At 54.5% G+C, this 13,584-nt stretch overlaps 1 protein-coding gene across 2 annotated transcripts in view; it reads right to left on the bottom strand.

Moving 5' to 3' along the window:
• Nucleotides 1-1,031: 1,031 nt before the first annotated feature.
• Nucleotides 1,032-13,584, bottom strand: part of PDIA5 (protein disulfide isomerase family A member 5) — a 92,447-nt gene continuing 79,894 nt past the window's right edge. For both annotated transcript variants that reach the window (XM_033855759.2, XM_073804167.1), the window contains 4 exons: nt 12,323-12,453; nt 7,972-8,042; nt 1,745-1,879; nt 1,032-1,259 (listed from right to left, as the gene is read on the bottom strand). In XM_033855759.2, the coding sequence (XP_033711650.1) occupies nt 1,179-1,259; nt 1,745-1,879; nt 7,972-8,042; nt 12,323-12,453 (418 nt within the window). In that variant the 3' untranslated portion in view covers nt 1,032-1,178. The remainder of the gene's footprint in view (nt 1,260-1,744; nt 1,880-7,971; nt 8,043-12,322; nt 12,454-13,584) is intronic.

A 13,584-nucleotide genomic window follows, 5' to 3' on the forward strand; every position in this document is an offset into this window, starting at 1 on the left:
CCCCGCCCTGGGGGACACATCAGAAAGAAGGCAGGGGCTGCAAGGGATGGGCCGGCCCAGGAAACAGGGCTGTGCCCACAGGCCAACTCCCCTGTAAGGCCACCAAAGTGCGCTGCCCAGTGTTGCAGCTCCGGCAATGCCACCTCTGAACTTCCCCGAGGAGCCCAAGGCTAGGACTGCCGCTTACCACGAAGTCAAGACAGGGGAGTGAAGCTGTTCTACTCCCTTCTTCTCCCCATGGAGGAGGACCACGGCTCTGGCAGCATCACTGGGCACAGGCCCGGTGTTAGTCATGCAGGGATGCAGAAAGCAGACCTAGTGGGAAAGAGTCAGGAGAGAGACGTGACAGAGACAGAGTGGGGCCTGGGTGGCGCCCATCCATGAGAACGCAGTGCGAAGATGTGGAGGTTCCTGCGGCAGGGCGAGGGGAGCTGGTTTACAGACCAGCATCTGCACACGGAGGAGAGGCCACCACGTCCCACACACCGTCCCTTCCAGCCAGTGTGCCGAGCAAGCAGCTGCACAAAGGCCCCTCCCCCAGTCCACCTGAGATGCCCCTTCCAGCCTGGGCTGGACAGCTGCACTCATCCCTAAGTGGAGACTTACTTTTCTTTAAAGGGAGAGCTGGGAGGGAATGGAGAGAGCAAGAGAAGACAGAAATAGCCAGAGAAAGAGAAACATGTAAATGCATTCCAGGAAAACGCCAAAACTGAAACCGCAATGACCCAGAAAAAGCTAATGCTTGGTTCCCGTCAGCGTCACAATCCCATTTTCCTTGATCATCTTAACGTGTTTCCCCTCAAAATCAGTCATTTTCCAACAGGATATTTTGTGGTCTGATTCCGCTGTCCTGCTCTCCAGTGGCTGACAGGGGCCCGTATCCCATGCCTCCCTCCTCACCCCCCTGCACCCCAGTCCCTTCTGGGCTGGCGTGGGGCTCTCCACCTCCCAGGAGAGGACGTGGAAGGAGGGAGAACACGGGTATCTATCTGTTAGAACAGGCTCCCTGGAAATAACCCACACCACCAAACAACTGGTTTAATTTTATTTCAAAATTGTACAAAACGGCCGTAAGCGGCTATAAAAAACTTCATCTTCAGAACACGTGGAAATTCAGAAACAACAACAAAACAGGTATCCTTCACAGTGTAATGGAAAAGCTTTCTCTGAGGCAGAAATTACAACTCCTCCTTCTTCTTTCCTAGTCTCTCATGGTCTCCCTCCCGGAGTGTTCGAATAAAACTAGTAAATCCCAACTCCTGTAGCGGAGGGAAAGAGAAAAAAAAGGAACTTTAACCTGATGCGGATGTGTGCCCCCCGCCTCCTTACTCCCCTTCCCTGACCGCCACCGGGTGCTCACTCCTCGGGACACAGAGAGGAGGCCGGGGGGTGGGGGAGCAGGGCCGTGGGGGAGCGGGCGGAGGTGGGGGCAGGGGGAGCCGATGGGGGTTGGCGATGGCTGGCCATGTGGGGAGGGTCTGCTTGGCTACAGAGAAGCCCTGAAAAGTGGGTGAGGAAACTGTCCTGCACCCTGGAATCTGCACCACACCCCTGCACCCCCCGGTTCTGGGGCCAAGACTTGTGTGAAAACCCCTTGAGATTTTCTTTCAGCCCGGCCAGAGTCTTGCCTTCTCAGCTCTGAGCATTGCAGCTGACCTCTGTGCTGTCCGGGAAGCCTCCTCAGTGGCTGTTTCCCTGCCCGTCAGCAGACAGAGCTTGGGGCAGGTGCCTCCCTGCAACTCACCGTCGGATTGGTGTCGTACTTTTCTGCAAACTTCCCGTAGTGGTAGTAGTGGAAAGTGGGGTAGGCCTTGATGGCCTCCTGCTGACACAGGTCCTGGTTCTTCTCTTTGATGCAGTCAACTGCGGCACAGGCAATCTGTGGGGCCGAAGAAAGGGAGGGTCAGCACGGGGGTCTCCAGTCTGAGAGCTGAGACCTGGACCAGGCTGTACTTGAGACCCACATCATCTGCTTTTGGATCTCCTCCCCAAAAGCAGGGATACGCTGAAGCAAAGCATCCCCATTCCATAGCTCCACCGAGACTGAGACTGCCTGTTTTCAACCCCCCAGGCAGACAGGTGAGGTTAGGGGACTTAGCTTGGAATGCCCTCAGACTACCCTTTAAAATCAAGAGTGTAATGACTGTAAAGGAAATTATGACTTGAAAGCATCTGTAAACACCACGAGTTTTGTGATGCTTTCTGTGAGGCACTGTGGGACTCATTCGCTCATCAACTCATATTTCCTGAACACCTTCTGGGGGAGGCAGGGTAGGACCAAGGTTAAGGATAAGAGCTTTGGAGTCAAGTTTCCCACGTGCAACTCTTGGCTGGGCTGCATATGAAGACTTGAGGAGAATTACCAGCCTCTTGGGGCCTCAACGTCTCGTCTGTAAAATGGAGATAACAGTACCTAGACTGTCAGGACATTATGAAGACTGAGTGAGAGAAGTCAGGTGAGGTGAAAGGGCACACGACCTGGCACACGGTGAATGGTCAGTACACGTTAGCTGCTGTTAGAATGACTCCTCCTGGCCCCGGACACAAGCTCTGTCCCCAGTAGGAGCTCAGCATCTGGTCAGGGAGTTGGATAAAGAGGTGAATCCAAGGCATGACAGGAGGTGTGTGGAGGTGGTCCAGGGTGCCAAGACGGCCCACGGAGTGGCACAGAGGCGCTCTGCAAAGTTTGCCACGTGGGCCAAGGCCTGATGGCGGAGGAGAAGCCCGTTCCAGCCAGGGGAGCACATTCCAGAAACCGGGACAGAGTTCAGCATGAGTAAAGCAAACAGTTTTTGGTCAGAAGGAGGTTAACTGGCCGTTGGCCTATTCTTGCCCACTGAACAAATTCCACATGCAGGGTAGTTTTTCCTTATTTATTGTTCTTTCCCAATAAGAGGGTAAAAAGCAGACATGGGAAACTTTTCTCCTGTTGAGGGTCACAGAGCAGGGAAGGAGGGGAGAGGGTCAATTAAAGGCAACGGCAATCCACAAGCATTACAGAAGAGGGGCCAGCAGTTTCTGAGGAGAGGAGGCATTGATGGAAGTCCTGCTATGGGCCAAGCCTGTTCTAGATGCTAAGAGGACAGTGGTGACCTTGACAAAGTCCATCATCAAGCGACTGACATTCTTACTGCAGGCAGGCAGTTAACAGACACATCACAAGTGAGATCACTGCAAAGTCCAAGGGACGCTCTGAAGAAATCAAAAGAGGGTGCTTGGATAGGACCACGGCCAGAGGGGTTGCTTTTGCCACGAAGGCCAAGGAGGCCTTTCCAAGGAGATAACATTTGACCTGAGACCTCAGTGATGAGGAGGCAGCCAGCTGCGTGAAGGCCCGAGGAGAGAGCACCCAGCTAGGACCAGCCCATGCTGGGACCGGCCTGGGAGAGGAATGGGCGCCGTGCCTCCGAGGGCTGGAACCCACGCAGGAGCCCTGGCAGAACTACTACCACGCCGGAGGTTTAAAACTACTGAACAGCCGTGTCTCACAGAGTTCTCTGGCTGCTGGTTATTTCCATTTGGGTGGAGGCCCCCTTTCCAGGTAGGAGAGCCCTGCAGGCCGCCAGCAGTCAACGCTTACCGGCCTCTTACCTGTGCCCAGGTGAGCGGGGCTACCGTTCCGCAGGCAGCAGCGCTGACAGGCAGTGAAGAGTGAGCTGTGGCCTGCACTCTGGTTACCAGTCGCTCATCCTCCCTCACCCGCCCTCACGCCCCCCTTCTACCTTTTCGGCTACGTTACATTCTACATGATGAGACTTCTTAGAGCAGAGTCTGCAAACTCTGCACGCAGTCCCTATCTGGCTCTCAGTCCTGTTCTATTTGGCCCACGCAGAATATTTTAAAAACATAAATCTGAATTAGCTGCCAACCTAGAAAAACAGCCAGAAGATTTTATGTAAAGCTTGGCTCTCCAGCTTCTCTTTAAAAGCCAAATCTGAGGGCCCTTGCCCTGCCTTCCCATAGGCAACGTGTGGCTGGAAAAGAAGGGCGGCTGTCTCCTTCAGGCAGGGTCAACTTGCCGTTTGCCTGCGCCCCTGCAGGCTTCTGAGAACCCCAGCTTGCCCTCCAAAGACCTTCCTGAATTATTCAGAAACGTGAGGCAGAGCCTCCTCTGGCCGTCCTCAGGGTTCCGTTTCTCGGGGCAGGTGCTGAGCGGCCGGCCCAGGGGGGGACCATGCACGTGGGGCAGCCTCTGTGTCCAGCCCTCGGCTAGGGGCTGTCACTCCCCTGCTAGGCTGTGAAAGCGTTTGATGAGCGCTGCTCCGGGCCGCTGCTCTCCCTGCATCCAGTTTAAATTATGAATTTAATTTGTATACATTAAAATGGGGAAATGTGGGAAGCAGTGGGAAATGTCGTGTACAGTTTTACAAATCGACTAAAATAAAAATGGGTCCTCATTCTGAATCCCCTTGAACAGCTGCCAGCCACATACACGAAATGCTACTTCTGGCTGCAAAGGCTCCTTTGCTCTCAGTCTCTGTAGGAAGAGGGGAGACAAGCACAGGCCCCTCTCCAGGAAGTGACTGAGACTCTTTGGAAAGAAGGCAGCAAATAAACCTCTTCACATCTATCCCAATTTCACCTGTCTAAGCGCCTGCCCCCCTTATACCCACTCAAGATCTGCAATGACTCACCTACGGCACCAAACGTACACTGACTTCTAGATTCGTTCCATGGTAGGTGGCTGTCGTGCCCTGCAATGTCCCCTTCGCCCAGCACTTGACTTGCCACTGGCACCTGCAACTCTTGGCTGAAGGGAGCTAGAAGTAAGGCCCACAATGGACGGGGCTTGCAGACATGTCCCCTGGCTTTCTCGCCTCTGAGGGGGATGGCTCTGTCCCTGCTGAGGTCTCCAGGGACTGAGCCTAGTTACCCATGCAGTAATTTGCTCATTAACACACCTGCTCTGGCTTCCCTTCCTCCATCCCCTCAACTGCTTCCTAAGATCACCTCCCCCAAAATCCCCTGCATAAGAGTCCCAGGCCCTGAGTCCACATCTGGGAGACCTCTGACGATGCCTATTCTTTCAGTTCTGATGCTGCCCCTTTCCAGCTGGGTAACTTTGGGCTAATCATTTAACATCTCTGAGAGTCAACCTCCTCATCTGTAAAATGAGTAATAATACCTAGCTGACTAAACGACCGTGAGGACAACACAACGTAAGGCTTTAAAAGTACTAGCAGAAGAGGCGCTCACAGGAAACATCAAACACATCATCTGGTTCCTTCATCTAGCCAACGTTTACAGAGGTTTCAGGCGTCAAGACTGTGGGGGATTCAAGGACAAACGAGGTCCCTGTCTTCAGGGAGCTTTCCCTTCTGATGGAACTCGGGGGACCATACACAGCACACGCAACACGGCCAGAGCCTCGTCAGCCAATCACAGAGGGGCTCCTGCTGCCCCAAAGCCCATTCCTGGGACGACCTTGCACCTGGCCGGGAGCTGTGCTGCATTGCTGTTCCCTCAGCCCCTACCCCCAGGCTGGGACACCTTGAGGTAAAGGGAGAGAGAGGCCCCACTTTGCCAGCCCGGTGATCCCCTGGCCCCCGCTTGCACCCACCAGCCTTCCCACCTGAGACCCTTGTCCTCCATGGCCACGTCCAGAATGCTTCTGTTCCAACACTAACAGTGTGCAGCCCTTTCTCCCCCGCAGCATGTCAACTGCTAAAGTCCCCAGTAACCTCCTGGGAGGGGGAGGCTCCCCAGTTAAAATATGGGCTGCCTCACACAGCTTTATTGATTCAGTAAAATAAATCTCTGCAGGAGCTAATATTGACTTTGGCTATGAAAATGGAAGTGAACAACCAACTGCATATTGATTGGGGAAGGAACAGGGACCAACTTCTGGGTGGAAAAAAAAAATGCAGTTCTGGCTCAGAGGTGGCAGCACGGGGTGTCAGGAAGGAGTCAGGAGACCCAGTTCCGGCTGTCAGTGACCCACTGCGCGTCCCTGGGCAAGAGACGCAGCTCCTCTCTGGGCCTTGATCTGCTTGAGGAGAAGGAGAGGGCTGGACAGGCCAGTGGTCCCCAAACACCAGCCTGTGGCCAGCAGAAGAGCCAGCTCTTAAAAATGACACATTCCTGGAACCATCCCCCAGAGGCTCTGAGCTGATAGTTCTAGGATGGCACCCAGCCATCATGGCACCAGTACCCCAGACCAGAGACAGAAGGCTTCCCTGCTATTACTGAGAGCCGCCTCTAGGAACCCCAGGCCTGCCGGCTGCCTGGGACAGAGAAGCTAAGTGTGTTCCTGAAAATGAGTGAGAGTGATGCCTGGCTTGGAATAAAGGAAGTTGGAAGGAGGGACAGAGGGAATAACAGGGGGAATGACTCCAGGAAAAGGTCAGCGACATTACTGGCCCAAGTTAAGACAATTAAGCAAAGGTGTATCAGTATCTCAGAGAAGGAGGGGGTCACCATGGAAATGGGACCCCTCTGCATCAGCAGAGGGGACAGGGAAGAGGAGGAATGGCCCTCAGCTGCCTACCGTGGGCACGGCCAGCCTGGCCTCGTTGGGACTGATGTGTTCCCCTCACAGACCCTGGAGTGCGGAGACCTGAGCATCTCGTGGGGCGGGAAGCCCCCACACCTGTCACTCTCCTGCGTGTCCAGAGCACCGAGTGTTCTGGGTGAAGAATGATGGGAGTTGATACGGAGAGACTGCCAGTCTAGTCCTGGCCCCTCCCCACACCAACCAACACCCAGCCCCGCAGGGACGAGCAGCCTGGGCTGTGCTGGAGCTCTCAGACTGGAGGCAGCCACTGTGCTCAGGCCCCGGCTGGCAGAATCGGCTGGAGCAGTGAGGGAGACGGAAGACAGGAAGTCCCTTCTTGCCGTGCCCCTCTCAATGCAGGCCAAGTGGCAGGGAGAGGAGAGAAATTTTTCTGGTCCTTGTATTCCCTCCTGATGGTGAAGGGTGCCTCAAGGGCACAGGCAGGACTTCTGGGTGACAACGGGACTCCCCAAGATCAGGGAAGGGGCTCGGAGTCTAAGTCTTCACATACGTGCCCGTGGCCTATCCTGGCTTCCTCTGACTCGCTGTCCCTGTACAGCTCTCACCATCCCATCTCCACCACCGTAGGGCTGATGCAAGGTGATCTCATCATCTGTATCCCACCTGCCCTGGCCGCACCTGACAATTCCACCTGGGAAAATAAGGCAGCAGGCAGAGATGCACCGGACTTTGGCCTTGGGTGTGCGTGAGCGCATCTTGGGGGTCTTTCAGGGGACAGGTTCCTATGATGGAACCCCAGGCTGGGAAGAACCTTTGAAACCATCTAGACCAGCACCCTGACTTTAGAAGAAGGGAACTCGAGGCCTGGAGAGTCTTCCAGCTCACGTAGTTTAACAGCAGCCCCGATGCACCAGTCTGAGTTCCGGGGTCTTCTCCCTGCCATACACTCCCTCAGCCTTGGAGTCTGCCCTGGCTGCTGGAGCGCCCTGGGGGAATGTGCCCGGGGCCCCCTCCCCGCTCTCTAATCCAATCTGCAGCTCTAGCTTGTTAATTTTATGCTTCATCAGTCAGCAGCTGCAGGAGCCTTTCACTTAGGTGGGATGAGGCTCTGCACACACGGCCGTGCTCTCCTCCACCTTGGCTGCCTCCAGTTGACTTTTGTTGGATTTTTTTTTATTTGTACTTTTAATTATACAAGTAATGCATGACTACAAATCCTACCGTAAAAATATTTGAACACTAAAGAAGAATAAACAAAATGACCCCTTTACCACCCCCTCCTCCAAGGAAGGGCTGTAACAGTTCAGTGTATCCTTTTTAGTTGATTTTGCAGCATAAATGCAGCCTGCTCTATCCTGCCTTGTGAAAAGGATGTCCTGGTTGCCAGGAATCCCCGGGTCTCAGCAGAACCTGTCTGGGGAGGGAGGGCACCTGAACAGAAGGGAGGAAGGTGTGGGCACTGGTGGCAGGGGGAAGCTGGAGGTGGGACGAGAGGTGAAGAGGAAGGGGGCCTTTACCTTTCGGTCATCTTTGAAGGCATCAGCAGTGGCAGTAAAGTGTGGAATGACCTTCTTACAATGCGGGCACCCTGCGTGAGAGGGGAGGAGAGAGTTACACACATGGGGGAGGCTGCAGAGCCAGGGGCCCTGCCTGGAACCTCCAGAGAAGCCTTTCCAGGAGTTTCTCTCCACCCAACAGACTTTGGGGCTCATCTGATTCCCACCCCCCGCGCACCCCACTGTCAGGGTTCACGTATCAACCCCACCACTCAGACCCTCCACTGCGCATCTGCTGTTGGCAAGAGGGCTCTGCAGGAGGCCTGTGCCAGCGTCAGGTCCATTCCTGCCCAGGACCTCCCACCCCACACTCTCCCATCACACACACACCCACGAGGCTGGGGGTCAAGGAGACAGACACTGTGGTCTTTCCCTGCAAGCTCCTTCCACACAGGGCTGCCCTCAGGGTCCATAAGAGCCTGATCCAGGGTGCAGCGGGAGCTTTGGGCTTAGAAAGGAGGACGCATGCTCGGGATTCTCTGAGCCTGTCACAAGGTCCCTTCTCTCGCCCCAGTGACAGTAGCAAATCTCTCCACTTCATGACTGAGAAAGTGGGGCTGGGGAAGTAGGGGGCTGGGAGCAGGCCCTCTGCCTGACCCCGGCAACTCATGCTTTGCCGCTGTTTCCCACATTCCCAGCAGCCCTCACCCCAGACTGAGCAGCCAAACCAGGCCCCTGGTCCTCATGCTGTCCTTCCTCCCTGCTCCACAATCCACCCGAACCCCAGATCCAGGAAAGGGAGACTCAAGGTCAGGCTAAGAGGAGGATAAGCTGCCAGGAGTCCCTGACACTTCTCAGGGCCTGGGTTCCCAACCCAGGGACGAGGATCCGTAGTTTTGGAGGCCCTGGATGGGACAGAGGTGTATGTGGTGCCCTGAGCCCCTCCAGCTCCAGTGACAGGTCTCAGGCCCGGGGCTGGGACCTGTGTGGGACCACTTTCTCCTCCTGTTTCAGCAAGCCCGGGGCAGTGTCCACTGAGCAGAAAGCCCAGGAAGCTGCAGGCCACTCTGTCCCAGACCCGCTTCCCTGGCCCTTCCCTCAGTGCTCGCCAATTAAACCCCAAGCCCACTCCTCCCAACCACCCTCCAGACACTGAACCCAACTGCCAAGAGAACAGCACTGCTTTGAGGGAAGGAATTCCCTGACTGTGGTGAGTAATTCTGATCAAAACATGGGTGGGAGAGGCCAGATGCCCCATGGGCAGACCTGGCTCCAGCCAGCTTCCTGACAAACAGCTCTCCCATGGCCTTGGGGAAACCCAGGCAGGGAGGGAACCGAGACAGCCTGGCTCATCTGCTCTTTCCCTTTTCAAAATAAGATAATAATGACTGGCGTTTCAGAGGGCTTTGTGAATCCAAATTAAGGCTGAGCTACATGTGAATTTAGCACCTGAGCCTTTTCCTGAGATGGGCGGGACCACCCACGTGGCCTGGCTGGCAGAGTGGCCAGCTGGCCCCAGAGCAGCGTGGATGGTGATGGGGAGGCAGCTTCAGGGGGTTTTCCCAGCATCCATCACAGGAGTAGAGAAGACAGCTAGGCTGGTTACGTGTTACACCAGAACTGAGATAAAGTACCTCGCAGAGCGAACTCATGGCAATTACAAGAACACTGTACTAATTTGACCCAACAGAGGGAAGAACGGCTCAAATTCATGAAAACATCATACTACAAAGGAATGATGGCATATAGCTTTCAAAACGTGTAAAGAGCACAACGTGCTGGTTGAGAGCGCGTCAAAGCGTGCCCTGTGGCACCTAGAGGTCCCCTGTGAGCGGCACATGGACACCCATTAAGACATCAGGCTGGCCGGAAATAAGCTACTCCTTCCCCCAAATCTGGTGTCACTACTCATTTCTCCTTTCTAACCTCTCTGCTTACTGAAAGTATAAAGGTCACTGTCAGCCTAGTGCAAATTCCTGCTGCCATCAATTTAAAGCATCTAGGTCTCAGATTAATGGCCTTCTGGTACATCTCATTTTCTCATTATCCAAAAGAAAGAGCATGGCAGATGAATAACTAGAGGGGAGGCTGTTTTAGAAAGGGCATGAAGATGTTTCCCAGAAGTGTCAGTTAGGCCAGAACAGGCATGATTTTTTAATTTGGGCTCTTTAAAAAGGTACCACCTCTGTGTAACTGGAAATGAAAGCAGCCTCCCAGAGTGGGGAAAGAGGAACAAAGACCAAGGACAGGACAGAAAATTCCAAATCTAGAGACTCAGCCAAGCTGGCCTAAAAAGGGCAGTCACCACGACCAGACCATGATTCAGAGCAATGTGGGGGGCTTGGAACAGAAGAGAACAATGAAACAGCAGGAGGAAGAGCTGTGTAGAAACTGGGCAGGCAGGAAGTGGGGGGAGAGGAGAAATGGGGGTTGGTGTTTGCTTTTTTACTTTATACCTACCTTTATCTGTAGTATTTAGATTCTTTATATAAAAGTATATGTTATATACTACATAAATTATAGATAAGGATATATTATTTTTATCATTGAAAACATTTTAAAGATTTTTTTTGTCTTTAGCTAGTTCCCTCTTTCCCTGCCTCTGTCCACTGATGAACACACACGTCTCAGGAGCCTGGAGCAGAGCTCAGGACAGGAAAGTGCAGCAGGGGAGATGGGAGACTCCAGGCACCAAGTCCTCTGCCAACAGGTGAGTCGCTCAGTGACGGGGCCCCGTGTGGACCGTGTTTATTTTTGTCAGGGCAGTCTGTGAGGCCCTTGAAGCCGGCAGGGACCAGGCCTCCTTCCCCGTATCCTGGGTCCCCGAAAACATCCAGCACACAGCGGTTACTTGAGGCAGGTCGTTAGCACCCCAGCAGGGTAGGCGTCCCCTGAGGTCTGGGGGGAAGCAGGGAGCATTTCTTTTTTTTTTGCGGTACGCGGGCCTCTCACTGCTGTGGCCTCTCCTGTTGCGGAGCACAGGCTCCGGACGCACAAGCTCAGTGGCCATGGCTCACGGGCCCAGCCGCTCCGTGGCATGTGGGATCCTCCCGGACCGGGGCACGAACCCACGCCCCCTGCATTGGCAGGCAGACTCCCAACCACTGCGCCACCAGGGAAGCCCGGGGAGCATTTCTAGGGAAAGTATTTAGTCTGGACTTTCTCAAATCCACCCAGTGGCTGGTCAAGGACTCCTACTTCTCTGGCCAGGTTCCCGCCGGCTGCCGGGAAAGTAATCGCCCTCTGAATCGGGACTGTGACTAAAGGAGAGCAGCAGCCCAGGCTGCAGGAAGGGCTCTGTCACTGACTTGCTGCCGTGGCTTGGGCAAGTCAGGCATCCCCTGAGTCTCAGTCCTGCACCCCCAACTCTGCCCAGAAGGAAGACAACTTCTTAAAATCCACTCAGTCTTCCAGGCTTACTCTAAGGACAGAGGAGGACAGCAAGAAGCTCTGTAAGGAACCGACAGGGCACAAGGCCCACTTGCGGAAGAAAAGGCAAAAACAGAGGGAAGTGTCAGCTGCCTGAGGGCGGGGTCTGAGGCTGGGCCAGGAGGCGACCTGCCCAGACAGTGAGAACTGAGGAGAGACTTTACAGATTATTGACACTGGAGAGGTAGGGGCAGGAGGTTAGGACTCGACTGAGCTGCCTGCTTCTCTGTGGAGCCCAGCTTTATTATCCCCATTCCATTACACGGAGCTGTAACCTGGGGGAGAGAGAGGGCAACAGAAGAGTGAGAAATCCAAGAGCCTTTCCTTTAGGTATCAATGAACAACTTGAAAATGGGAATACACAAAATTTGAGACCACAAACACCAACATTAGCAGACGTGTCATTCCTTCCACTTAGGCTTGGATTAAAGTGGGGATCACGGTGAGGACCTCTGGGTGACTATGACGGTACTTTTCCCCAGTTTCAAATCCATGGCTTCAGAGCCACTTGGGAAGGTCAGGGAAAGGAGGCTGGGCTGGGAGTGCTCAGCAAGATGAGGGAAGCAGAGGCCTAACCGGGCTGGCTGAATTCCCAGCTGCTAAGTTGCAGGGTTCAAAGGTGAAGTCAGTGCCTGCAGGGATGGAGGGAGCAGACAGGAGGGAGGAGGCAGCCGGGTGGGAGTTTCCAGGCAGTTGAGGGGACTGAATAATTACAAGGCAGGCCCCTGGCACAGACAGAAGCAGAGGGCTTCAGGACTGATGTGAGGACAGAACCTGACAGAGCTGGACCTGGATTCTGAAGGACCTCAGCTTGGAATGAAACCTGCTCACAGCAGACAGCCCAGAGTCGGCCTGCGGCTGCCCTGGTCCCTGGGGGGATCTTCTCAGTTCAGTCAGGCCCACCCCTCTCCCTCGCCCCTCAGCAAGCGCCCCAGCTACTTACAAGGGGCGTAGAACATGACCAAGGCGTGCTTCTTCCTCTTCAGGGTGTCCCGGAAGTTGTCCCCAGCCAGATGCACCACACTGGTCTGCTGCTCTTCCCAGGCGGGCTCTGGGGGTGGAGGGGACTCAGGACTGCAAGAACCGGGGGTGGAGGGGAGACAGTCATTAGGAGAAGCTCGTGCACAGGCAAGCACTTCCGCCGCCCCCAAACACTTGGAGAGCACGTGAGAAAAAAAATCACTTTGCATCCTTTCTAAAACTGAATTTAAAACCTCAGTTTAAACATGAAGAAGTGTGAACCATCTGCAAAGATCCCCTCTAAGGAGCCTATTAAGAAGCCATTTTGTGAAGGTGTGGAAGACCTGAGTCCCTTTTAGGACCTCTCCAGTCGTCTCCTTGCCATGGGGAGAAGCCCCTGCACCTGGGCTCCCTTCCCCTCCCTCCTGCCTCTTCTGGGACCCTGAAGCACTCTCCATTATCTTCTGCTCCTGAGCCTCTGTTCTGGTGGACAGAGCATGCGCCATGGAGTGAGGTGGGTCTGGGTTCAAATCCAGATTACTGATCACCTGTGTGACCTTAGGTAAGTTACCGAACCCCTCTGAGCTTCCATTTTCTTTTCTGCTAAATGAGTAGAGTTGAGACCTACTTCCTGGGCTCCTTACGAAGAGCAGAGACAGTGTGTATGAAGCACCCAGTCGGTCAAGCAGCTAACAGTTGCTAAGAGCCTATGTGCTCTCATAAATGACAGGCATTCGATAAGGGTTTATCATTTTTCAGTCTCCTTCTGTTCACTGGTTCCCTCCACTCTGCCTCACAAAAGTATAGATCTCCAGGGTCTTTTAAAGCCTTTGCTGCCCTTGTCCCCCTCCCTACAACCACACTTCTCTCTCCCTTCTGAGAAGTGTCTCTGGGGAGCGGTCCGGACCCCGTGCTGCCACACGCACCCCCTGCACTCCCTCCTTCACGTCAGCACCACCTGGCTTCTGACCACCAGGCCTCAGGCCTTGTACCCAGCGAGGGCAGCATGAGCGCAGCACCGGGCACCCCACGGCCTCTCTCACCTTTCAGAAGCCCTCCTACCAGAGACCCCTTCCCTACCTTCCCGACAGCCTTCTCTCTTCTTCTGGTTCTATCTCCGTGCCCCTGCAATTCTTGTAAGATCTCATCCCTCTGCGTGGCTTCCATAATCCCCTAGGCTGAGGATGACTCGAGCCCTGGCCTCTCACCCAAGGCCCCTATTTCCAGGTGTTTTTCAGGTATTTC

The sequence above is a fragment of the Tursiops truncatus genome, chromosome 4 (assembly GCF_011762595.2).
Source record: "Tursiops truncatus isolate mTurTru1 chromosome 4, mTurTru1.mat.Y, whole genome shotgun sequence".
NCBI lineage: Eukaryota > Metazoa > Chordata > Mammalia > Artiodactyla > Delphinidae > Tursiops > Tursiops truncatus.